The sequence below is a fragment of the Rutilus rutilus genome (genome assembly GCF_951802725.1).
Source record: "Rutilus rutilus genome assembly, chromosome: 7".
Taxonomy (NCBI): domain Eukaryota; kingdom Metazoa; phylum Chordata; class Actinopteri; order Cypriniformes; family Leuciscidae; genus Rutilus; species Rutilus rutilus.
Genome location: NC_140221.1, coordinates 2,699,138 through 2,726,421, shown reverse-complemented (window position 1 = coordinate 2,726,421; position 27,284 = coordinate 2,699,138). Strand labels below are relative to the sequence as shown.

Below are 27,284 nucleotides of genomic sequence, written 5' to 3'. Positions count from 1 at the left end.
CATGTTGTTATCACGATTAGCATGTTGTTAACATGATTACATTTTTTTGCTAACATGATTAACAGGTTGTTAACATGATTATCACTTTGTTAGAATGTTGCTAGCATTATTTAAAATGTTGCTAGCATGATTTAACATGTTGTTAACATGAATTAGCATGTTGTAGCATGTCACTAGCATGTATTAACACATTGTTAGCACATATGAACATGTTACCATTAGTAGCAGGTTGCTTGCATGTTTTAACACGGTGATAACATGTTTTATCATGTTGTTAACATGGTTAGCATGTTGCTAGAAAGTTGCTAGCCATATTTTTAGTGTGATTTAGCACATTGCTAGCATGTTTTAACATATTGATAGCATGATTTAGCACATTGCAAGCATGAATTGTCATGTTGCTAACATGATTTAACACATTGCTAGCATGAATTAGCATATTTCTAGCATGAATTAGCATGTTGTTGATGATAAAGATAAGAGACTCTTTCAATTTTGGCTCAGAAGAAGAAGCTTAAATAGTAGATCAGTATGTTGGCTTTGTCAAACGAACATAATCAGGCTATCGCACATATCCAGGTTTTCCAAGACAACCCTGTTTCTTCAAATGCATTTAATTTTTTTGTATAAGCTTATTTTAAAGTTTGTTTTAAAGCTTTATTTTTAATGCCTTGTTTTAAACCATTAAGCTGTGTTGAGGTCCACCTGGTTGAGAACCACTGGCTTAAAGGAACAGTGCACCAAAAAAAAAATTCTGTCATTATATTCTCACCCTCATGTCACTGCAGAGCTGAATACAGGTCTATTTGTTATTTGAATACGATTTTGTTTTTTCTCCAATGGGTGCCAATGTAGATTTGGACCCTATTGACTTAGTATGGACATAGTATGGACAAACACAGTTGAAACATTCTTCTTCAGAAAGTAAGTCATACATGTTGGGATTGACATGAGGGTGAGTAAATGATGACAGATTATCATGGTTTAAGTGGAGAGTTTGTGGTAAAGCGTCTGTGGCTAATCACTGCATGTTGACTAATTACTGTATTTTGTGTCCTGAAGAAACCGGAAGTTACACGTGTGAGTATTGTGGGAAACAGTACAAATACTTCAACCCCTATCAGGAGCATGTGGCTCTTCACGCTCCGATGAGTAAGTCCTCACCTCACTTCAGTGTTTTGTGGTGTTTATCTGCGAATGGATGAAATAAAGCTGTGGTAGACCTTATAGATTAGACACTTGCTGTAAATGATCTATAGCTCTAATCATTAAATATGGAGATTGTGGAAGCTTGTTCACGAAACTACTAGGAAACGCAATAACCAAGATCATAATTCCTGTTGTAAAAATGCCCAATCTGTCTGCAATGAACCTCAAATTGTTACTGCAAAGCCTCTCCTATTATCTTCGTCCTTCGTCTCTCCTCTCATTTTTCTCTCAGTCCTGCGTTGAGTTTGACATTGAAAGCTATTTAAAGTATGGTGAAAATATAGAAGTGGGTCAGAGAGACTGTAGTGATGCTTCCAGAATTAAATTTCAATTTGTATTGAAATTTGAAAGAGTCATGGTTTTGCAGGGAGATGCAAATTGTTGTTTGGTAAAGCATGTTCTTTTTATTATCAATAATTGATAAATGCCTGTGATTTTTATTGTCAGTGAAACATGTTTGGTGATTAAAATCTTATGCATAGAAAACATTTCAGACTCTCTATTATTGGCATAGGCTAGTCATTGCCAGTAAATGTATAAATATGGGAATGTATCACTTTTCTGCGATGCTTTTACTTCGCCCATCAGCATTTATCAAATAAGTTTCCACTTATCACTCTCAAATGAGTTTGTTGTGTGTCGCTTTCCATGAATAAGGTACCCTTTTTTTAGATGACATGTTTACATCTCACAATTCTGACTTTATTTCTCAGAATTGTGAGATATAAAATCAGAATTGAGGGATGTAAACTTGCAATAAAGTCAGATTTGTGAGATTAAAAAGCCGCAATTACTTAAAAAAAAAGAAGATTTTTATCATGTGCTAATGTCAAACAATAGCGTTTTTTTTCTAAATTGCCAAAATAATTCTCAATTATCATCCCCATTTCCAGTTAAAACCTCAGAAGAAAAATTGCATACATTTGATTTCTGATACTTTATGAACTCGTAAACATATTTTGTCTTCGCCTTTTAGTGATTTTCTCCACTTTTGAAGCCAAAAATAAGTCATTTATGTGATTCGTGCAGAATGAGTTTTGGCGTGGGTGTTTGGGGGAATCGGTCCAAAAAAACAAACCAACAATTAATTTGTAAACAACCCAACCTAAGAGCTTTATCATTTGATGAGATATTATACATCCATTTATATGTCAGCCTTTTGTGAAATGACTTTCGCAGATGAGGTGCATTTGGAAGCAAATTTCGAGAATCGGGGTTGTTCTCTGTAGTCGTACAGAGTTAGGGTAATGATTCACTGATGTTTTAAATAATCTACAGTATATAAGGAAAACTATATATATATATACGGTATATTGAACATACATATATATATATATATATATATATATATATATATATATATATATATATATATATATATATATATATATATATATATATATATGAACATTGCATACATACATACATACATACACACACACATATATATATAATATGTGTATGTATGTATGTATGTATGCATGCGTGTGTGTGTGTGTGTGTATATATATATATATATATATATATATATATATATATATATATATATATATATATATATATATATATATATACATACAGTGGGTACGGAAAGTATTCAGACCCCCTTAAATTTTTCACTGTTATATTGCAGCCATTTGCTAAAATCATTTAAGTTCATTTTTTTTCCTCATTATTGTACACACAGCACCCCATATTGACAGAAAAACACAGAATTGTTGACATTTTTGCACATTTATTAAAAAAGAAAAACTGAAATATCACATGGTCCTAAGTATTCAGACCCTTTGCTCAGTATTTAGTAGAAGCACCCTTTTGATCTAATACAGCCATGAGTTTTTTTGGGAAAGATGCAACAAGTTTTTCACACCTGGAGTTGGGTATCCTCTGCCATTCCTCCTTGCAGATCCTCTCCAGTTCTGTCAGGTTGGATGGTAAACGTTGGTGGACAGCCATTTTCAGGTCTCTCCAGAGATGCTCAATTGGGTTTAAGTCAGGGCTCTGGCTGGGCCATTCAAGAACAGTCACAGAGTTGTTGTGAAGCCACTCCTTCGTTATTTTAGCTGTGTGCTTAGGGTCATTGTCTTGTTGGAAGGTGAACCTTCGGCCCAGTCTGAGGTCCAGAGCACTCTGGAGAAGGTTTTCGTCCAGGATATCCCTGTACTTGGCCGCATTCATCTTTCCCTCGATTGCAACCAGTCGTCCTGTCCCTGCAGCTGAAAAACACCCCCACAGCATGATGCTGCCACCACCATGCTTCACTGTTGAGACTGTATTGGACAGGTGATGAGCAGTGCCTGGTTTTCTCCACACATACCGCTTAGAATTAAGGCCAAAAAGTTCTATATTGGTCTCATCAGACCAGAGAATCTTATTTATCACCATCTTGGAGTCCTTCAGGTGTGCTTTCATGTGTCTTGCACTGAGGAGAGGCTTCCGTCGGGCCACTCTGCCATAAAGCCCCGACTGGTGGATGGCTGCAGTGATGGTTGACTTACTACAACTTTCTCCCATCTCCCGACTGCATCTCTGGAGCTCAGCCACAGTGATCTTTGGGTTCTTCTTTACCTCTCTCACCAAGGCTCTTCTCCCCCGATAGCTCAGTTTGGCCGGACGGCCAGCTCTAGGAAGGGTTCTGGTCGTCCCAAACGTCTTCCATTTAAGGATTATGGAGGCCACTGTGCTCTTAGGAACCTTAAGTGCAGCAGAAATTTTTTTGTAACCTTGGCCAGATCTGTGCCTTGCCACAATTCTGTCTCTGAGCTCTTCAGGCAGTTCCTTTGACCTCATGATTCTCATTTGCTCTGACATGCACTGTGAGCTGTAAGGTCTAATATAGACAGGTGTGTGGCTTTCCTAATCAAGTCCAATCAGTATAATCAAACACAGCTGGACTCAAATGAAGGTGTAGAACCATCTCAAGGATGATCAGAAGAAATGGACAGCACCTGAGTTAAATATATGAGTGTCACAGCAAAGGGTCTGAATACTTAAGACCATGTGATATTTCAGTTCTTCTTTTTTAATAAATGTGCAAAAATGTCAACAATTTTCTGTCAATATGGGGTGCTGTGTGTACAATAATGAGAAAAAAAAAGACCTTAAATGATTTTAGCAAATGGCTGCTGTTGTGATGAGGCAGAGACAGTGGGATCCATTTGCAGCTTTATTAGAGAGTAGTCAAGACAGGCAGGGTCAAACACAGCAGACAGGGCGAAGCAGGCTAGGCAGAGACAAACCAGGTGAACAGGCAAGGGTCGAGGCAGGCAGCAAGAATCAGGAATCAATAGACAATCCAGGTCAGGGCAGGCAGCAGAGAATCAGAAACGATAAACAGTCCAAGGTCAATAACAGAAATCAAACACGGGAATAAACGCTCAGAAATGATGGCCGGGGCAGAATCAAGACTTCGCACTGAATGTGTGTGTGGAAGTGGCTTATATGAGTGTGTGTAAATGAGGTGCAGGTGTGTAACGCAGTCAGTCCCAGGTAAGCGGTATTATGGGAAATGGAGTTCAATGGGTAAAGTTAATATTCCAGGGAAGGTTCCCTCCGGTGGTGAATTGATTGGATGGTTGTGGTTTGCTATTGGTGGATCTCGTGTGATTGACAGGTTGCCCCGCCCTCATCATCAGAGAAGAGAAGAGATGCTGCAAGAGGAACTTATTCTGATTCAAGATTACTATTGCGATTAATTTCATGGTGAATTTAAGAGTCCATACGAGGATTGATTAGAAATAAGAAATCGGTGATCCACGTTGCGTAAACGCTAGGGGTGTAACGATACCCTCATGTCACGATTCGATACATATCACGATACTGAGCTCACGATACGATATTATTGCGATACTCCAAGACATATGGTAAAAGGTTAACAAAAAATGAACTGTTGATTTAAATGCTAAATTTGGTGTTACATTGTGTGTGTAAATGAACAGGCTTGGACTTGGTGCTGAAACCCAAAGCACAGGACAATAGAGACACCAGAATAACAATATTCATAATTCTGAAGCTGAAAATACAGAATTATTTTAGACGAAAAAGCTTGCACTCTGTCACTGACGAGATATATTTAAAATAATGTAGGACGCTTTTACTGGTAACATCAGACATTTGGCATTATCAGAACACACAAATATTCCCCCATTGCATTATTATACATTATATTCAACATTATATATAGTAGTGTAATGTAGTACTGACACTAAAACTCTGAACACCTTATTTTTTTTCTCACACAGTAATTTTTATTTTGGGTGGACTATATACAATATAGGTGCTGGTCATACAATTAGAATATCATCAAAAAGTTGATTTATTTCAAGAATACAACTTAACAGGTGAAACCAATATATAGACTCATTACATGCAAAGTGAGATATTTCAAGCCTTTATTTGTTATAATTTTGATGATTATGGCTTATGAAACCCACAAAATCAAAATCCCAGAAAATTAGAATATTACATGAAATCACACAGTAATTACACAGTGATACCATGGTCACTGAACCAGGTTTGGGTTATGTTGGCAGTGTGGGCAGGTGCAAATCCTGCTGGAAAATGAAGGAAGCATGAAGTGCTCTGAACATGTCCTGGTAGACGGCTGCGTTGAGTGGACAGCACAGTGGACCAACACCAGCCGATGACCAACACAGACTGTGGAAACTTCACACTGGACTTCAAGCATCTTGGATTGTGTGCCTCTCCATTCTTCCTCCAGACTCTGGGACCTTGGTTTCCAAATGAGATGCAAAATTTGCTCTCATCAGAAAAGAGGACTTTGGTCCACTGTGCTTTATTACATCCAGAGTCAACGCAGCCGTCTACCAGGACATTTCCAGAGCACTTCATGCTTCCTTCATTTTCCAGCAGGATTTGCACCTGCCCACACTGCCAAAAGAACCAAAACCTGGTTCAATGACCATGGTATCACTGTGTAATTACTGTGTGATTTCATGTAATTTTCGTCGGGGGTCATTTTGATTTCGTGGGTTTCATAAGCTATAAGCCATAATCATCAAAATTATAACAAATAAAGGCTTGAAATATCTCACTGTGCATGTAATGAGTCTATATAATATATTAGTTTCACCTGTTAAGTTGAATTCTTGAAATAAATCAACTTTTTGATGATATTCTAATTTTATGACCAGCACCTGTATATATATTGTCACTATCCACGATATATATTTTTGCATTTTTGTATTGCATTTTCAATATATTGTTACGCCCCTAGTAAACGCTAATTGAACATCACTGTTTTGGGCAATGATTTCATTCCCTCCAAATCTGTGCATATCTCAATGGCATTTGCATCTTTGCTATGGCTACTCAGTTCTGGACGTCGATCTGTATTTGTTTCTTTGAGTCAGACACCCGAGGAGCAATTGTCATGTGACTTGATCTCTCTAGAGCTGTAGGAAAATGTATATTAATATCTGATGGAGTTGCAAAACCTTCGACTATCATGAAATGTGAAAGGCAGCAGACAAGTAAAAAAAAAAAAAAATCTATTTCAGTTTTGTAGGAGCCCTCCATAAATCAAGCACTGGTAAAACATCTAGTATATTATAATGACATCTTTTGAGATTTACAATTTGCTTGTCAAAAAAAAAAAGAAAAAAAAAAGAAGTTATTGATCAACTTACAATTCTCAGAAATCAAAGAGAAATTGCTTTAGTTCCCTATTCATGGAAAGTGCCTGTTTTATTTTGAGCGATGCACTAAAGATGACAAAATGAGCATTTAGTTATTATTTCTCAACTTTGACTGATTTGATTTTCGCACTGCAGAAGGAACTTATGGCCTTAAAATGGAAGGGAAAATGTCTAGCCAGTCAGGCCAGTCCAGTCGTGCGGACATCAACAATTCCCAGAACTCCAGTGGTAAGTGACATTGAAATCTTTGAAATCTTTGACCTTTGAATCTCGTAAAGTGTTTGCACTTTGCTCAGAGAGTCATAATCTGCAGGTCTGCAGTGTCTCTCTCCACAATCACATTGCTTCCCCTTTAAATTAACCGTATCTTTTGCGGCTTCATGCACGTGTAGATGCTTTCACTGGAAAATGAGTTTGATCCTTGTATTCACTATATTGTCTCTTAAAGGGCACATAATATTCAACACTTTTTCTTTTTCTCATGTTTCTCAAGGTTGATTGCTTCAAAACAGTCGAATTACATTTTCAAAGTACATTTTCCAATACTTTTCTGACTCTTTAACAGGCGGTTTTCTGTGCTACATTTCAATTATTTCTATATCTACAGTATGTGACCCCTGTTATGATTGGGTAACCTTTTTCACTTGTGAATTGTGTAACATCATTTGCTCACCGGTTGTGGGTTTGCGGCGCTGTCCAATTTAATTTGTGCGGCTCCACTATTCATTTGCCAGGGCTGTATTGCATTGCAGCAGATTCATAAAACAAACTGCTTTGCCATTAAAATCAGACTAAAAGATCAGAAGACGGCGCACCATTTGGCAGATTTTCAACTGGAGCTACATCTCTACAAACTAGGAAATGAAATTATATAAACATGAGCTTCAACTGTTCAAATACGAGTGTCAAACAAAATGGGTTTGATCAAAGCTGGGAAAGCCTCCAGTGCATTTTATCACAGAAATCATGAGTGAACTACAGTAGAGAATAATGTACACCAACCAGCAACACAAAAATGAGAGCCGCTTAATACCCTGCCCTGTTTTCAAATGGAAGAGTTTTATTGAAAATTTAGACGAAATCAACCAAAAAAAAGTGCATGTTTAATGCATCAGGCTTTTATGACTCGTATTGTGTGATATAGTGAGAATATGCAACTCAAACGCACCCTGAATTTATTTAGTCTCAAACAGAGCAAAAATGTGCAATTTTGTAATATAAATAAATCAGTGAGATCTTAATAACAGTATAGCTGATACTTGCATAAAACGCATATAATTATCATTCGTCACTCTATATCAGCCGATAATAATCTTAGTAAGGTGATATTTAAATGCTGTTTTATGGTCAAAGCTCTGTAGTTTCAAAACATATAATGCACCTCTAATAATATAATATAATAATCCTCTAAAGCCTGATGATCATATTTGAGACTCACGATTGAACGTGATTTTCAAAAAACAAATGTAATATTGATAATCAATTAGTTACTACATATTGAAATATTACTGGCAATACGTTATTCTTATTACATTTACTTTAGATTTCACAGCAAAAAGACGTGAACCACAAACTGAATTTGGACGTTTTTAGAGTTAGACTGCACTTTAACTTGCTAAAAGGTATGATTTATCAATCAAACAACAGAACATGTAGTAGATTACTGGAATAACCATGTTTGATCATGATGATAATTTAGATTCCTTAGAATTTTCATCAAGTGAGACAGTAGGCTTAATGTCCGACTAAAGAGTTCGAGTAATTATTGAACCCAGTCCCAGTGTTGCACTTTGCATGGAAGTGTACTCATCATAAAAAAAATGACATGAATTATTTGTCTTCCAGATACCCCAAACAGCCGGACCTATGCTTCCCTCCCCAGCCCTCAGAGTATGTATTGTGGAAATCAGTTGTACCTTTTTCATTTTCACTTGATATCACTCATTTCATGCTCCATATAGTCTGTTTTTTAGTTTTTGTAAATCATGACTGACCTCACTCATGCCCATCATTTTTATGCCATTTGCATGGCTTTCAAACCTTGCAGGTTTCTTAACCTTTAAGTAAAAACCTTTTTCCTGAATGCCTGATGCTGACCTACATTTGTTAGCTGTATGTAGTGCTCTGATGTGAGGCTCTGTTATGAGAACATTTCTGTGTTCTGAGAGAAACTGGACGTTTCGTTCCAGAAACCTACACGTGTGGAGCCTGTGGAATTCAGTTCCAGTTTTACAACAACCTCCTGGAGCACATGCAGTCCCATGCTGGTGAGTGAGCCCAGAAAATGAAAACATTTTCAGCTGTGAGCTCATCCAAATTTGGACTCGCTCTGTTTTGTGTACATTATTTCTTTGCATCACCACTTGGGTAACGGTTCAATGCAAAGGGCGCATTTTTACAGACTGTATAGTGTGTGCACTGCATATTGAGTTTGTTTCCATCATGTGCTTTTTACATCTGTAAACTATCTTAACATCTTTACTCATCACTTATTCATATGCATGCATGTATCTGCGCAACTCCATAAAAACTCCACACGGTTTTATTTCTCGTCATTCATTTGTTCAAGCTCACACTCCCGACATTGCCATTTTGTTTAACACTGTCATCACAAAATATTTCAACCCAAATAAAATTCATCATTTACACACTGTTGTGTCATACCAAACTTCTATGATGTTTTCTTCAGCGGAACACAGAGGATATATTATCATATATTAAAGAATGTTTCAGCTGTTTTTGCTATTATGAAAGTCAATGGACCCCTAAAATGTTCAAGCTTTCAAGCCAAACAGACATGTATGCCTTTATTCATAAATCAAAACACTGATCATCACAAACGCACACAATACACCGACAAATATGGCAACCTCAAATCTCAGCTAATGTCAAACCTGGTTCTCGCACATCACATGGCACACACGTTTTTTTTTTGTCACCATATTTGATTGTATGCATGCACTGATCAAGGATTTGATTCGGGAGTGAATAAAAGCTTACATTTCTGTTTAAAAATCTGTTAAAAAAGTGATTGTCACTTCAGAAGACTATGTGGATAAATTTCACACTACCTTTATTTTGATTTCGGAGATGAACGTTCAGACAAATTGACTTATAACATGGACAAAAACAGCTGAAACAATTTTCAAAATATCTTCTTTTGTGTTCAACAGAAGAAAAGAAAAGAATAAGTTTGGAACGGCATGAGGGTGAGTAAATGATGACAACATTTTCATTTCTAGGTGAAAATTGTGTTTCCAGGCCAGGAAAAGTCATGGAAATTCCTGCAGTGAAAAGAAAGAAAATGTGGTTTACCACTAAAATATTTAGCGGGCTTAAGATGGTTATTTGCACATTGAGTTACTTTAAAATGAATTGGTTTCAAACTAAAATGTATGGAAAATCTATATATCTATGAAATGTGTTGGTTAATTGTATAATGCTCAGGTCAATTATGCAGATTTTCTGTCAAAATCAACTCTATTCTTTGTGGACCTTGATCAATTAATCATTCTAATTTCTGATTTCTAAGTTGGTTTCACCCCAGTGTATTTCTCTTGTTGGTTTTCATTGAATACCTTCACTTTTTCCAAGAATGAGTACATAACATGTTGTCTTTATTCCTTTTATTCCCCTTTTAGCTGATAATGAGAACCATGTTAAAGATGATTCTCCGAAGCCTTCCCAAGCGCCTGTGGCCACACAGGAGCAGATGTGGAAATCTCCTCAGCAGGCACAACAGAGGAACCACGTACCACCGACTTTTCGTGAGTTATTTCTTACCACCACTACCAGAATCCATTCGCACTCATTTCATTCAGGAAAATGTTTCAGTAAAAAGTGTTGTTGTTAAAGTTTGTTTGTTCCAAAGTAAATTAAAGGTGCAGTAAACAATTTCTGAGAAACGCTGTGGAAAGTGGAGCGGACCAAGCACCAAAACACACTTGTAGCCAATCAGCAGTAGGGGGCGTATCCACTCATGAGGGGTGAGGAGAGAGAGTGAGCCAAACAGTAGTAGGTGGCATGTCTACTCATGATGGGGGAGGAGAGAGAGTGTGAGCCAATCAGTAGTAGGTGGCGTGTCCACTCATGATGGGGGAGGAGAGAGAGTGAGCCAATCAGCAGTAGGGGGTGTGTCCATTCATGATGGGGGAGGAGAGAGAGTGAGCCAATCAGCAGACAGGGGCGTGTCCGCTCGTGGTTTGGGAGGAGAGTGAGTGAGCCAATCGGCAGTAGGTGGCGTGTCCACTCATGATGGGGAGGAGAGAGTGTGAGCCAATCAGCAGTAGGGGGCATATCCACTCATGATGGGGGAGGAGAGAGTGTGAGCCAATCAGCAGTAGGGGGTGTGTCCACGCATGGTTGGGGAGGAGAGAGAGTGAGCCAATCAGCAGTAGGGCGCATATCCACTCATGATGGCGGAGGAGAGAGAGTGAGTCAATCAGCGGTAGGGGGCGTGTCCACACATGATTGGGAAGGAGAGAGAGTGAGCCAATCAGCAGTAGGGGGCGTGTCCACGCATGGTTGGGGAGGCGAGAGAGTGAGCCAATCAGCAGTAGGGGGCGTGTCCACTCATGATGGGGAGGAGAGAGTGTGAGCCAATCAGCAGTAGGGGGCATATCCACTCATGATGGCGGAGGAGAGAGAGTGAGTCAATCAGCGGTAGGGGGCGTGTCCACACATGATTGGGAAGGAGAGAGAGTGAGCCAATCAGCAGTAGGGGGCGTGTCCACACATGGTTGGGGAGGCGAGAGAGTGAGCCAATCAGCAGTAGGGGGCGTGTCCACTCATGATGGGGGAGGAGAGAGAGTGAGCAAGCGGGAGATTTGAAGAAAGACTGTAGAAAGAGAGATGGTTGAGAGACATTATAAAAGAGTAAAGGTCAGATCAATATCACTGGAAAAGAATGTTTATGAACAGGCAAGAGCTTTAGGAACCGCGTTAATGTATTAGAAAAGCTTTCCAACGCTTGAGCGACCTAAGCAGGAAGGCCTGTAAAAAGATGCTGAGGTTGCGTTATATCTGCTCTGTACATGAGTACCGAACCAAGATATGCTGTTGTTGTAATGTTAGCTATAGTAACAGGACAGTTTTGAATGTCATTAGCTGGGTTTCCATCCAAACTTGAAGTGAATCTTTTCAAAGTTCGCAAAAAAACAAATGCGAATTAGGCTGTTTCCATCAAGTTGTTCAAGCGGATGATGATGGTATTGGTAACCTAGTAACCAACAGTAAATTAAACCCCATCAGCAGAAACAGAAGTGATGTGTCGTTCCACTCTATGAGCCGGCTACTTTAAGTGAACGTGAGAGTCGGTTCCCATCTGAATAATATGATTATCCTTTCGTACACTGCTCAGCCATATGTCAAGTAGTCACTAGATGAATGTTATTTGATGTGTATGTGCATGCCATCGCGTGTGATGACATTTCCCCGGCGCTCTCGATTCATCTCACGCACAATACAGTTACAGATTAACATAACACACACTAAAGTCACTGCATGGAGTGTGTGTGGTCGAGCAGTTTGGTGAAAAGATCATCCTTAATATTGGGTGAGAAAACAAGATGAGTAATAATCGCAAATGAAGTAGCATTTGGATGCATTTTAATAGACAACATAAAGGCAGAATGTAGAATTTGTAACGTACAACCTTATAGGTCTAAATGTTTTCTGTTTTAAGTGTGATTTGCTTGGAATGGTTTTATTTAGAATAGTTCAATATAAATAAAATGTTCCATACATGAGCAATAGTGTTCGATAGTTTTACATTAGCCTATACGTTTCCCCCCCCCCTCTTATTACTGGTTAAATGATCTGGTTCCCTAAAATGAGCCTGAATTCCCATCATGAGGAAACAACCTATTAGTCACGTGGGTTTAATGTTCGCTACGTCAGAATTTATTCAGCAAATGCATTTCCATCTCCCATTATTCACATGAACTCTTTTTCGCACAAGTCAAAAACCACCTCAAGCGAGCATAAAAACTAATTCGCGAATAAAGGGATTTTTCCCCCCGAAATGTGGCGTTTCCATCACTCGTTTCTGATCCGATACTTCAAAATGCGCATAAAAAAGGGGGATGGAAACGTAGCTATTGTTTGTCTGGAGCTGCTGGCGGCTAATACTGAACTCTTGCTTGTATAAACTTGTACTAGTACTATATACTTACATTTTTTGCTTTGCTTCAGCTATTATAAAGAGACATCCAATCTTGCATTGTGTGTTTTCTGCATTTGGGGGGCGGAGCAATGAAGGGAGGGGTGTGTTTGTTTGGGTTGGTATCAAATATCAACAATGTTTCTCAGAAATTGCTTACTGCAACTTTATTGTAGGTGTCCTTATTGATTTTCTACGTTCATTTAAAAATCTGAGGTGACTCAGATTAATCCACAACACACACTTTTCAAGATTTATCTACAGATTTTTAAAATTCAAAAATGCCATACCATAAAACTTCAAATAATAGCCCGGGCTTTCATTTTCCCAAATCGCCGAACTGCACCGGCTTGTATTTGAGACTGGCGTCTATATGAGACAGGCCTTTAATTTAGTGTAGAGATGTTGTTGAGTGTAGGCCTAGAGATAAAGATCCAAATAGCATAGGCTGATAGACGGAAAGCATGACAGTAGGAGGTTACCAAATCTGTGTTTGTGTTAAACACATCAGTTTATGTAAGAATTAGCCTACTATATTTCCGAATGTCTAAAGGGGGTCGCACACCAGACGAGAAGCGCAGCGCCACGTCTTTAAAATTCAAACACATTATTCTCTATGAGTGTACATTGTCTCAAATCGTCGTCAATGTATACTGACTTCACCCTGTGCTCCAATATACATTCAGTTGTACACTCATTTACAGAAATCAGCTGCTTGAATGAAAATTGCTGATGTTATCGGATTTTCAGGTGATATTCTCAATTCATTCAGTTAACGGACGCTCTGAGGTAAAGTGAATTCAGACTAAGCAACGATTGTATTTAATTGTACAGTACAATCATAACAGTACAGACATGATATTAATTCCATAATATCCTTAAACATAACAATATTGCTGGCCATAAACTGACAAAGTGCGCGTCTGGTGTGCGATACCTTGAGTTGTCATAGACGCGACGCGGCGCTGCGCTTCTCTTACGGTGTGCGACCCCCCTTTAGATTATTGGCAGCATAAAAAAAAACGAAACGATGTGACAGCCATGGGCTGAACAATACAAGTTACCGGTAATATCCATCGAGCCTATGAACTAGTTGCCCGAAACACATCAACAAGAAAGAATGAAGGCTACCCTGTAAAACAACTGCAATCATGTGATACAAAAGGACCCTATTCATCACTATCATCATCACCGCGATCCTCAACTACAAGTTCATTGGCGAATTCCTCCTCCTGGTCGCTCTCCTCCACTTCTCCCTCTCCGGCCTCCGCTAACTCTGCCTGCCTTGCTTGCGCTAACAGCTCCCGCCCAGATGCGCAGGGCTCTCTTGCGTGCGCAATCTGCTCCATAGAACTGGCTTAAAGGGATACTCCACTTTTTTTGGAAATAGGCTCATTTTACAACTCCCCCAGAGTTAAACAGTTGAGTTTTACCGTTTTCGAATCCATTCAGCCGATCTCCGGGTCTGGCGGTACCACTTTTAGCATAGCTTAGCATAGATCATTGAATCGGACAGGACCATTAGCATCTCTCTCAAAAAAATGACCAAAGAGTTTCGATATTTTTCCTATTTAAAACTTGAGTCTTCTGTAGTTACATCGTGTACTAAGACCGACAGAAAATTTAAAGTTGCGGTTTTCTAGGCTGATATGGCTAGGAACTATACTCTCATTCCTGCGTAATAATCAAGAAACTTTGCTGCCGTACCATGAGTGCAGCAGGCGTAATTATATGACGCAGCGCCTGAAAATAGGTCTAATAGGTTAGACAAACTTGGTCCCGGTCACGTTGGAAGTTACCGAGCTGGGGACTATTTTCAGGCGCTGCGTCATATCATTACGCCTGCTGGACTCATGGTACGGCAGCAAAGTTTCTTAAATTATTATGCAGGAATGAGAGTATAGTTCCTAGCCATATCAGCCTAGAAAATGTTTCGGTCTTAGTACACGATATAACTACAGAAGAGTCAAGTTTTAAATCGGAAAAATATCGAAACTCTTTGGTCATTTTTTTGAGAGAGATGCTAATGGTCTTGTCCGATTCAATGATCTATGCTAAGCTATGCTAAAAGTGGTACCGCCAGTCCTGGAGTTCGGCTGAATGGATTCCAAAACGGTAAATCTCAACTGTTTAACTCTGGGGGAGTTGTAAAATGAGCCTATTTCCAAAAAAAGTGGAGTATCCATTTAAACAGACGATCTGATGGGTTTAGAAGATTAAATACAACCCGAAACAAAAAAAACAGACCAGGCCTCTATTTGAGACCAGCCTTTATTTATCCAAACCTGTAGCCACAGCAGGCGTGTAAAAGAGACAGGCGTCTATTTGGGACTCGGCTATTATTTGAAGTTTTACGGTATATATCCTTCCTAGGTATCTTGTGTTACTCTTGTATGTGCCGCAGCAATATTTTACTGTACTTTTGTTTTCATATGATGGATTGTAACTGTTGCTGTTATGTATGGATGTTTTGTAAGGTCACTTAACGTGTCGAGATAACAAACTAATTAAATTGTCTTGTTCTGCTTTTGCAGAGAACAGATTACTCCCAGAAAAGGAGAGACAACAAGTGGCTGAACGTCTACTGAGAGTAATGTGCGTAGACCTTGGCCTTCTTGGCGTACTCAGCAGCAAAGACTTCCTAAAACTTGCGCAGACCCTGGTGGACACAGGTTCACGTAACGGGGCCTACTCCATTCGTGAAGCCCTGGGAGATATGAGCTCGCTGGCATTAAAACAGCTCCCCCGTATGTACAATCAGGTCAAAGTGAAAGTCACCTGCGCCCTGGGTTCCAACTCTTCCTTGGGCATTGCAGTGACCTGCCATTCTCAGACTATAGGACCAGACTCCTGCTATTTGCTAACAGCGTATCAAGTAGAGGGTGTGCGACTCCGACGCTATGTGCTGGGACTCAAGGAGGCCTCTTTAAGGGAGAGTCCTGAGCAGATACACCACTGGGTCCAGAATGTTCTGTCGGAGTTTGTCATGTCAGAAATCCGCACGGTCTACGTGACAGAGCCACGCTTGTCTGCTCTGGCCTTTTGCGGTCGCACCGGAGTTGGCCTTCGCTGCGCAGGTTGCTCTCTAACTGCCACGGTTCAGGCTGTTCTCGGTCGTCGCAGCCTGCAAGCACGAGGGCTCCATGAACTAGGTGAGCTTTTGGCTACGTGCCGTGATATTGCTGCAACGACCAGCTTCAGTAATGAAGGGAAAGCTGGGGAAGAGTCTACTGCTCCGCCCTGTTGGGATTCAGTCGCGGAGGCTTTGCTCAAGGTTCACGAGAACTTCGAGGCCACTTGCGAAGCGTACGGCCGTTCGAAGAGCACAGTGCCACTATTACAAGGCCTGAATAAGCACCTTCTTGGCACGCTTGCATGTTTGCTTGCGCCGCTAAGACAGGCAGTGCAGGAGCTGAGTGTGGAACGCTGCCCCACAATCCAACACGTCCTTCCCGTCTACCTCCGTCTTGAAAAACTTTTCACCTCTAAAGCCGGTGAAGTGGGTGCTGGCAGTAAGCTTTGCCACTACTTCCTAGAAGCCCTGAAGGAGAACTTCAAAGTGGAACGTATCCATCAAGTCGCAATGATCCTGGATCCGCAGCTGAAGCTGCGGCCAGTCCCCGCGTATCAGCACGAGGATATTATCACAAGGGTGTGTGACATGGCTGCTAATATGAGGGAAGCGGGAAGCGGTGGTTCTGCAGGTACTTCTGTGGATGAGCGGGATGGCGAAGGGCTGTCAGCACCCAAGCGTGGCCGTCTGGACTGTGGATTAGAGAGGCCATCGTGTGATGCTGAAGAGCCACAGGTACGAAAAGAGTTGTTCCAGTACCTCGGCGAGCCACTGTTCAGTGGCACAGGTGACCTGCTGCAGTACTGGAGTTCGGTCATGGACAGATACCCCAGGCTGTCGCGGTTAGCGCTGTGGTTGTTGGCTGTACCGGCTGTAGCTGTGCATGGGGAGTGTGTGAGCATATGCGAGCAGACCTTAGCTATGAAGAAAAAGCAGCAGGTCTCTGCGGAGGAGATGAACAAGCTGGTCTTCCTCAAGAGTAATTTTGCTTGAGACGGCTCAGGGCTTTCAGCTAATGGCACCATAGACTGTTTGAAATGGAGACTTTTTGAAGCAGATGTACCATCACTTCTCTTTACCCCTTCCGAAAATCCTGATTTACCGTAAGTGTCTATCAATGTGGCACATGATAGAGATTTACAAAGGAAAGGTACATTGACAATTAATTCTCAAACACCCCTTCAGTCCATAGCTTGACTTTGGCAAGGACAACAGAGCAACTCGATGAAAATACAGTCTGCCCGTGGACACGGATGTGAACTTGTGTTTTCGATGTTTCAGTTGAACTACCACTTAAAATTGTGATGTTTTACAGTATGTGGTTCATCCATCCTTCTTTTCTTTCTGTGAACCCATCTGAAATTCAGTTAATGGATTATTGAAATTACTTTCAACTTTCCATCTAGAGAAGGAAAAAACGGGGTACTTAGAAAAAGCCATTTTTTTTGCAACAACGCCTTTATGAAAACCACAAACACTCTTTGCTGTGACAGCTAAACAATACCTCTCTTTAGCGGTTTATTAGTGGGCAGGTCAAGCTGTAGAGGTGTAAGTCTTGTCTTAGCCAGGCCCTGATTCAATAATCTCAGTTAACCGGTTTGAGTGTGTTAAGCTCTTGTTCAGACTCAGGAGTTTTAGCCCAGCAGAACTCAAATTTATACTTGGGTCACACATAAGTAAACTGTTTTGCAATTATTTATTTTAATTCTTTGTCAGTTCTCACAATAACGTTGCAATAAATGTTCCGTAGCAGAAGTTATACTCACAAGCTGACTTCGATGCCTTGCACCTTTGTAGCAACCTTTTTCCCCATTACAGCTCACTGGGATCATTTCCTTCTACAATACAATCTGCAATACCTGAAACGGCCACTTAAACCCCAAGATTGGATTTCCAATAATATTGGGTTATGGAGGTGTATGGGAATGATCTGATGTTGTGTTAAGTTCTGGTCCAGTTGATCTGATAATCTTTTTTTTCTTTTTCTTTTTTTCCTCATCTTTTTTTTTTGAAAAAGTGGGAATAGGGCTATGAAATGCAGAAACTGTCTGTCTCTCACTGTCTCAGTACGAACCTCGCTGAACAGAAGCAGCTGATTGCATTATTGTTTGAATGCATTTTAAGAGGATAAAGCTAAACAAATATTTCATTATTTATGCACTGGATTTCTCTTATTATTTTCCTCATTTATCTTCAGCAGGTAATTAGATTAGAGATAACATTAACTAGAGAAAACTTTGCCTAGATTAGGACCAAAGTATGGTTTAAAAGTAGTTTGTCATTGTGAATAATTGCCGTTTCCAAACAAATTTGTAGAGTTATCTCATAAAACTCATGCTTCCTCATAACTGTTTCGCCCTCATAAATTTCCACTGCCTTTGAACAACTGTTTATTTCAAAATTGTTCTAGTCAACGAACAGAAGTAACAATTTTCACTTCCATGATAAAATAAACGATCTTCAAGAGTATTTTGCAGTAGTTTTTCCAAGGAAAGGTGTGATTTAGTATTATATAGTTTGTCTTGTTAATGCCTTGAACATCTTTGTGATTATACAGATATGCATGCAGACAATATAAGAGTTTTTTATCTTTAATAAAGTGGCAGAGATCTACAGACGTATAGTCTACGTTCACACAACAGCAGAATACAGTTGTCAGTCCTGTTTTGAGTGCTAAATCTGGTTCCGTTCATTCACCGATCAGTTATACAAGAGTGAGAACCGTATTCTGTTACAAAAGGGATTAACTCAGATTTGCAGGAGTCACAACCAAATTAACAGTTGAGTTGTGTGTGCTAAAGGAACAAAACGGCAGTCAAGTAGTTGTCAATCACACTGAAATGGGTTTAGCATGAGGTGTGCGCTTGGGCCCGTTGACCTCTCAGGTTATGCATAATAGTATCGTGTGGTGGGACAGAGAGGGACTAAAGTCTACAAGGGGGGAAAACAGAACTGAAGAGTTTTTGACCACATATATGAATCGTTTCAAGTAAATACAAAATCTTGAAGATATTTGCATGCCTAAATGGGGACTGACTCCAGTTACCTGTCGTTATTCTCTGCTGTTGTTAGGTACAAAACAATTTGAAAAGTTACACCAAATACGGTTGTTAATCCCAAACACTTGATGGTACGCACCCCAACATTTTGGAATTGACTGAGATAACCAGAGCAAACACTCGTTTTGGTCTCATGATTGTGAACAAGAAACATGTATAACAAGAGTTTAATCTATTTGGTGTCCACTATGTTTGACCAAAGATTAGCGACCAAAGACACATAATATTGTGCAATTTTAACTAAACCACCATTGACAAAGGCGCTTGGTGTTTTCTTAATACTCGTGAAGCTGCTGGTTTTAAATGGCATGCTCTTTTTTTTTTTGGTTTATTTTGCCGTAGAGAGAGAGACTTCTCAAAATGTGCAAATGAGTCAAAACATGTACCTCTTTACCTGTTATTTTCTTGTAGAGACTGTTACGCTTTTAATTGCGTCATTGACAACAAGTTGTTGGTTTCTTTTTTTGTGCATACCATTTGGATTTAATGGTAATGCTGTTGTCAATACCTGAGATTTTTCAGAAGTCAAGTCAGTTGTAGAGTGGATTATTACCGCGTTTCAGATGAAGTCAGAGGTGACAACTGAAATTTCTTGCTTCTGACCTCAATGTGAATTACATTACACCACAAGATAGTGCCATGACCCACAATGAATATTTCATGTTCACATGCCAAAAAAGTAATGAACACTAAATCAGAGGTCTTCAACCCTGTTCTGGGGATCCACTGTCCTGCAGTTTCGCTTCAACCCTAATCAAACACACCTGAACCAGCTAATCAAGCTCTTCAGGATCACTGAAAATCACAAGCGGAAGCAGGTTGGATATAGGCAGTGTTTAAGTCCACTTTTTTATGCCCTTGCCTCACTCACTTCTGCCCATCTTGTTCACTCGGATGCAAGTCATTTTACCTTGCAATCGTGATGCATTGTGGTCTATGGATCTGCCTGAAGTGTACATATGAGTAGACTCACTACCTCTTTGAAAATCAAGGGGTCAAGGGTCTGTCCAAATAAACTTCCCTCGTCCACTTGACGAAGCTGAACGCACTTCAAAATGGCGGCATTGGAAGTGCACAGGGAAGTTCATGAGTGTATGTCCAAAAGTGGAGTTAAACGCAGCAATAAACGTTGCAGAGCAGTGGGTCTCCAGGAGCAAGGTTGAAGACCTCAGCACTAAATGCTAGGGTTAACTTTAAAACGACAAGTGGAAACAAAAAAAATCAAGGAATCTTTATATATTGCATTAGGCTATAAACTTAATGTTTTGCTATGCTCGTCTGTCTCCGCCATCTTTGAAATATCTTTTTCAATAAGACCGAGATAATTGATCTAGGTTGACTGATGTCAGACTTTGAGCATCGTTCCAGTCATTATTTTCAAAGTAGGAGTCTGACAGTCTGGCTCCAATACAAAGCACTCAACAAAGGAATAACAACCGTATTTAGCTCCAATGTGTTCGTAGCCATTGTGTGAACGCAGCCGTAGGGCCTGAATTGCTTAAAGTTAGCATGAAACAGAATTTGCAATAGTCGTTTCTTCCCTACTGTGACTATCCGAGTGAAACGGCTTCTGGAACGGGGTTGAAAACAAAAGGCCAGGGCTTGATTTTGTCAATGGGGAATTGATTGGATGGTTTGTGGTTTGCTATTGGTGGATCTCATGTGAGTGACAGGTTGCCCCGCCCTCGCGCCAGTAAACACGTTATCAGAGAAGAAGTGTCACTGCCAGAGGGAGGGGAAGTTACGATGGTTGCGAGACACATGAAAAAAATAAAATAAATTACTTGCGCGGATAATTGATATAAAACACTGCAATATTCCAAAAAAAAAAAAAAAAAAAGAAGGATTTCATGGTGACTTTAAGAATTTAGTTCGTACAAAACCGAGCAGGGACGCATGTTGATCAGACTTGGTATCTCACATTAACCCAAAATACAGATGATGATACTGGCTAGCATGTGCAGAAATGTTCATATGTAAAAACTATTTTGATAAACCTGGCCCAGAAATATAAACAGCTGCTTTTGAATATTGTCGTCTTTCTCTGTCACCACAAGAGGGCAGAAGTGTCTCAGAAATCTGTCTTTGCAAAGAGTCTCCAAACATCTTACCTCTGTTTTCTAATCAAACATTTCAACTATTTTGATAAACTCAGTCTATGAATATGTCAGACTTCATGAAGGTGTCTTTTTTTTTTTTTTTTGACAAATGTGTGCATTTCTGGGGAAACATGAAAACTGTTCAAATGCTCTTGAGCAGCAGTCAAGTTTGTGTTGACAAATACTAATCTCTGAAAGTATAAAACACTGTTTAAATCACAACTATTTATGGATGTACAACATTAATTAGTATCACTCATTGTTTGTCTGAGAAGGTTTTTTTTTTTTTTTTTCATTGTAGTCCAGCCTACATTTGTCTTTGACAGGCATTTTTCTGATTTGGTGTATTGAGTTGTTTCAGCTGTAGGTCTAATTTATACTTTTTTAACAACACTATTTTTCTAAACATGACTGATAGAGTTTTCTCTCCTTATCAACTGTCAGTAGTACACTGCGCTGTTCTCAGAATCTATCTACTCCTGTAGTATGTGCTGTGTGAATAAAATATTCTCAAACAAGCCAAAAAAAAAAAAAAGTTTAGTCTTTGTTTTAGATGGTCACTCTTTATATTTCATTATTTCACCCAAAAATGAAAATTATCCCATAATTTACTCACCCTCAAGCCATGTATATGACTTTCTTCTTTAAGCCAAACACAATCGGAGATATATTAAAAACATATCCTGGCTCTTCCAAGCTCTATGATGGGAGTGATTTTGTAAGAAAAGTATCCATACCGGTATTTATATATTTATAAACTATAATCCAGAGAATGTCTAATAAGGGGAGAACTTCCACTCTCAGTAAACTTCTGGCTTCTGAACTGGTTGCAGTTCCACTCTGGTTCCATATGAGGGCGCTCACAGGACGAGTGCAGAATGAATGGAGGTCTATGGCGGTATACCCCTCAAAATCCACTTTTCTCAGGATATCATTTTTTGTCTAGTAATTTGAATGTTGTATTCGAAAGGAGATGCAAAGAAATTACACATTGGGTGTTAGACTTTTTAGAGTCACTTATTTGCTTTAAAAAGTCTTTTAAAATGTCAATGACATCATACACATCGTACGACCAGAGATACTGCAATCCTTCAGTCACTTTGGTGCTTTTGCGCTCTGCACTTTCTTTTCTCTCGAGGCATCGACAACACAGCTGACACAGGGAAATACACGTGCTAGAAGAGTTTTTGTTTTGTTGTTTTAAAAGACCACGCCGAAAATACACACACACACATGATGCCATCAAGTGGTATCTCTGGTTGTAATCAGTCCTTCACTGACCAATCAGCGTTCATTAGCAGAATGCTAGCGTGTTATGGGCAGCAACAACTCAACCTGTAAGAAATCGAAAGGACATAAGTACTCGCTCATTCAACTTTCGACCTAAAACCCATGTTGAACTTGCAAAACCTACAATCAAATCTGAGATTTCTCAACGGCAATCGGGTGAAAGAGACAAATTTAGCCGTCTAGCGCCATAAACTCCCATTCATTTTGCGCTCATGGGCGATCGCCCCCAGTGGAACTCTGGTGGAACTACAACCAAAATTCGGTACAATAGGACTTCATAGGGAGTGGCCAGGCTCTCCATAGACGGGCTCTGCTATAATCACTGGCTTCCAGTAATGGACATACACGAGTCGAGTTCCGGCGGAAGAGTGACTTCTGACCTGACATATTGGCGAACGTGGAAGTGCATAAAATCGACCTATTATACATTTTAAACCAAAAACTTGATGTTGATCAATGAAAGTTCATGTCCATGTTATGTACCAGTTACACAAGAAATTCCAAGTAATTGCTACTAACTGTTTCTTTTTTTAAAGGTATTTTACGTGAGCATCGTGTGTTCTCAATTCATTTTTAATGAGAGAGAGCAGATGACAGAATGGGGTTGTCGTCACTATTTCACAAGATTCTTGCCAATATGTCATGCACAGCTTCTTGTGATGCACACTGCAAAAGTATAGACATGCATTCCTATTGTAAAAGAAAAAAAAAAAGTCGTCCAATATTAAATATAAAAATACTATTTACATCTTAGCTCTCAGACTCTTTCAACTGAAGCATCACGCTGGAATTCATGCTGCTTCTGTGAACAGTTTAGCCCGCCTTCTATGATTTGATTGGCCATCTCAATAATTTTGACATTGACGAGCGCTGTTAAACCGCTGTTTACTTTATATATGTGTATCATTTTTTTCTTGTCATCCTGGATCAGAGGATTCTGTATAAGCTCAATAATAAACTAAATTAAATAATAAATTAAAACAAAAATAAAAATTACAATATATTAACAATTTTAAACAATAAAAAGAGCAAGAATGGACATCTGCAATAAACTTGTTAGGTTCAGTGTTTTTTTGTTTTTTCTTTCTGAAATTGATTTTAATATTAAAAGTGTGGGTGTTTAAAACAAATATTTCGATGAGCTATTATTAACCACGCCTTAATTTACGTTGTTATCAAAACAGCAGGTATGATGAACTGAGGAATAAACGTTCAGCAATAACACATTTTGTACCTTCAAATGAAACTGAGAAAGTACCACCATGTGTGTTTGTGAGACCTGCTCATGTCTTTCCCTAAACCTAACTATCTGGGTCGTCTCCAATCGTCGTTCCCTATATAGTCTACCTGGGTCGTCTCCAATCGACGTTCCCTAACATCTCCAGTCGACGTTCAATATATAGTCTACCTTACTAACTTGCTTCCCTAACTAGCTTTCTTGCTGCGCAGCAATGATCGACAAACAGACTTCAGCAAATGTCCTCTAAATGCTTTAATCACGGCCGGAAGAGTTCCCGAGCAGTTCTCAGGGAATCTCTCTCAAGAAGAAGCAAGGCCGGAGGATCTCAGACAAATTCTATTGAGAATCCCACCAGCTAAAAGAATACAACAGTTTTTATAGAATAAGGAGGTATGGCAAAAATGTCATGCTGCATTACATAATTTCCCCACAATTTGATTGGTTCTTCATAGACAAACCCTTCTGTTACTAGGTAAAGCAAACTTTGTTTTAATGATTACTTTATTGTTAATCACAAGGTTCAAACCTAGTCATCTGTCTAGTTTCATTTCCCATATTTGTTATTTTTACTCTCACACAACCAAAGTAAAAGGGGTATGGCAACACAACATACAACATTCAAAAACACATGACAGAACGTTTTAGTACATTGTGTTTCAAAGTGTTGTCATGTTAGGCCTAAAAAGGGAAGTAAGGTAAGGTGTTAGAGTTCATATTAGTTTGATATACAGTTTACTATTTTATTCATTAAAAATCCACCACAGCATGTGACTCAAATAAAAACTGGTTACCAGCGTATCCTCGGTTCCCTGAAATTACGGGAACAAGCATTGCATCAGAGATCTCTACGTTCCGTTTTCTTAGAATACTGAAGCCTGATTGGTTCACGTCTGTGAATTTCAGAGACAAATGACCTTTCTGCCTGCAAGAATGGGCAGAGCCGACTGCCTATTTAAGTCACACAGAAATGGCTATCTAGTCAGACTGAACCATGAAAGTGTGGAGGGCCCCAGGCAGGCTACTAGAGTTAAGGACTTAGAATGTCCAGAAAGGGTGACCTGAAGGTATGGCAATTTTAGAAAACCCACTGAGGGTGGAGCCCGGTCTACATGTTATGTCTATAGAGGTGCCTGGTAGAAGGTGCCCTAGCCTCAGAGATCATGTTCATGACTTGGAGGCTACCGTCGAGAGGCCATAGGTGGAGGCTCCACAACTCGGGTTGGGGATGCCAGATTGACCCTTTCGCTTGGGAAAGGAGGTCCCTTCTCAGAGCGATTGGCCATGGTGCTGCAGACAGCAGCTGTACCATTCCCGGGAACTACAGCTGGTTCTGCCAGAGTGGTGCCAAGAGTAAGAACGAGCATCTGTCCTTCCTGATTATCCTTCCAGGCTGATATCCTGAGGGGAGCAGTGCTACTGGAGGGAAGGAATATACATTTACATTTAATCATTTAGCAGACACTTTTATCCAAAGCGACTTCCAAATGAGGATAGAAGCCATTCAACTAACAATAGGACAACAATATGTGACCCAAGTGCTGTGACCCTTCCCAGTTTAGTCTAAAGCAGTATACATCATTAAAAAAAAGATATAGAATAGAAGAGAAAAGAAAATAAAGTGTTAGCATTAATGGATCAGATGTTGCCGAAAAAGATGCGTCTTCAGCCGTTTCTTGAAAATGGCAACAGTCTCAGCAGCTCGGATTGAGTTAGGCGGGTTATTCCACCAGCGGGGAACAGTCAAGGTAAAGGTCAGAGAAAGAGATTTTGTGTCTCTTTGAGATGGCACCACAAGGCGACGTTCACTTGCAGAATGCAAGCTTCTAGATGGCACGTAAGTCTGGAGTAATGATTTTAGGTAAAAGGGAGCAGAGCCAGTGGTTGTTCTATAGGCAAGCATCAGTGACTTGAATTTGATGTGAGCGGCAATTGGCAACCAGTGCAATTTTGTGAGGAGATGTGTGACGTGTCTCTTCGGCTCGTTAAAGACCACTCTTGATGCAGGTTCTGGATCAGTTGCAGAGTTTTGACAGTGATGCTGGAAAGCCTGCCAAGAGAGCATTATAATAGTCCAGTCTGGATGGAACAATCACTTGGACAAGAAGTTGTGTAGCCTGCTCTGATAGGGAGGGCCTGATCCTCCTAATGTTGTATAAGGCAAATCTGCAGGATCTAGCAATTTGGTCTGTGAAGTTCAATTGACCCTTCGCAGGGAGTTTGATTGACAGGCTATCTGACCGATCTGACCAATCATAATCCGTCGAATCCTCCATTTTTGTCTGACAAAGCAGTCAGGAGAGTTAGTAGATTAACGTTGGAGGATTTGAACTTGAAAAACGGTGTGTACTGACGTCTTTCCGCGGTTAAAACAACATTCCTTATGTTCATTCATGTTTATTTGATGCTATAAATTAACTAGAGGGAAGAGATGATCAATTCATGAGCAGCTTTAACTGAGGCGCTACTGCTATCTGTCAGACACATTAAAGAGCCACAAAACGGTATTTATTGTTTACATTTCTTTAAAAAATTACCAAATTTGAAAGTTTGAATTTGTTTCATATCAAAAGTAACCTGGTCTGTCCTGCCTGTCAGCACGTTGTCAGTGTCCTCTTTGCTCCGTTATGTATTTTTCACTGCGTGAGAACATGGTGTGTGTGAGAGCGGCGTGGCTTGTCGGACATAGCAACAGTAACTAAAGGGAGCTGGTCTTTGCGAACGGTCAATTGATCATCAATCACAACTCCAAGGTTCCTGGCTGACCTTGATGCAGTTATGGATGGTGAACCTAGCTGAATGAAGGACCACCACCTGTTGTGGTGTAGTGTTGGGTTGGCCGGGACCACAAGCAGCTCTTTCTTCACAAGGTTGAGTTGAAGGTGGTGGTCCTTCATCCAGCAAGAAATGTCTGTCAGGCAGGCTGAGATGCGAGCCGTCGGATCCTCTGGTTTGAATGAGAAGTAGAGTTGTGTGTCATCAGCATAACAGTGATAGGAAAACCATGTTTCTGAATGACAGATCCTAGTGATGACATGTAAAGTAGATGGAGAAGAGAAGTGGTCCAAGCACTGAGCCCTGAGGCACCCCAGTAGCTAGATGTTGCGACTTAGACACCTCACCTCTCCACAACAGCCTAAAGGACATACATGAGAGGTAAGACTTGAACCATTGGAGTGCGGTTCCTGAGATTCCCTTCGTCTTGACAGGATTGACAGGAGGATCTGGTGGTTGACTGTGTCAAACGCAGCAGACAGATCCAGCAGGATGAGAACTGAGGATTTGGAAGCTGCTCTTGCCAGTCTCAGAGCTTCAATAACTCAGTTGAGTGTCCGCTTTTGAAACCAAACTGGTTGTTGTCCAGGAGGTTGTTCTGTGTGAGAAAGGCAGAGATTTGGTTGAAAACAACTCGTTCAAGTGTTTTAGCAATGAATGGAAGCAGGTATATTGGTCTGTTATTTTCCAGATGTGATGGATTTAGAGGCGCAAAGGGGGCTACC

General features: G+C 40.0%; 1 protein-coding gene across 2 annotated transcripts in view; it reads left to right on the top strand.

Annotated features, from left to right (window-relative positions):
- znf618 (zinc finger protein 618) overlaps positions 1 to 17,854 on the top strand; it is a 39,393-nt gene extending 21,539 nt beyond the window's left edge. The window contains exons 8-14 of one of the 2 annotated variants that reach the window (XM_084413654.1): positions 1,063 to 1,152; positions 7,002 to 7,094; positions 8,712 to 8,756; positions 9,056 to 9,133; positions 10,040 to 10,075; positions 10,508 to 10,633; positions 15,561 to 17,854. In XM_084413654.1, the coding sequence (XP_084269780.1) occupies positions 1,063 to 1,152; positions 7,002 to 7,094; positions 8,712 to 8,756; positions 9,056 to 9,133; positions 10,040 to 10,075; positions 10,508 to 10,633; positions 15,561 to 17,092 (2,000 nt within the window). In that variant the 3' untranslated portion in view covers positions 17,093 to 17,854. The remainder of the gene's footprint in view (positions 1 to 1,062; positions 1,153 to 7,001; positions 7,095 to 8,711; positions 8,757 to 9,055; positions 9,134 to 10,039; positions 10,076 to 10,507; positions 10,634 to 15,560) is intronic. The other variant, XM_084413655.1, reaches the window with a different exon arrangement.
- Positions 17,855 to 27,284: the final 9,430 nt, after the last annotated feature.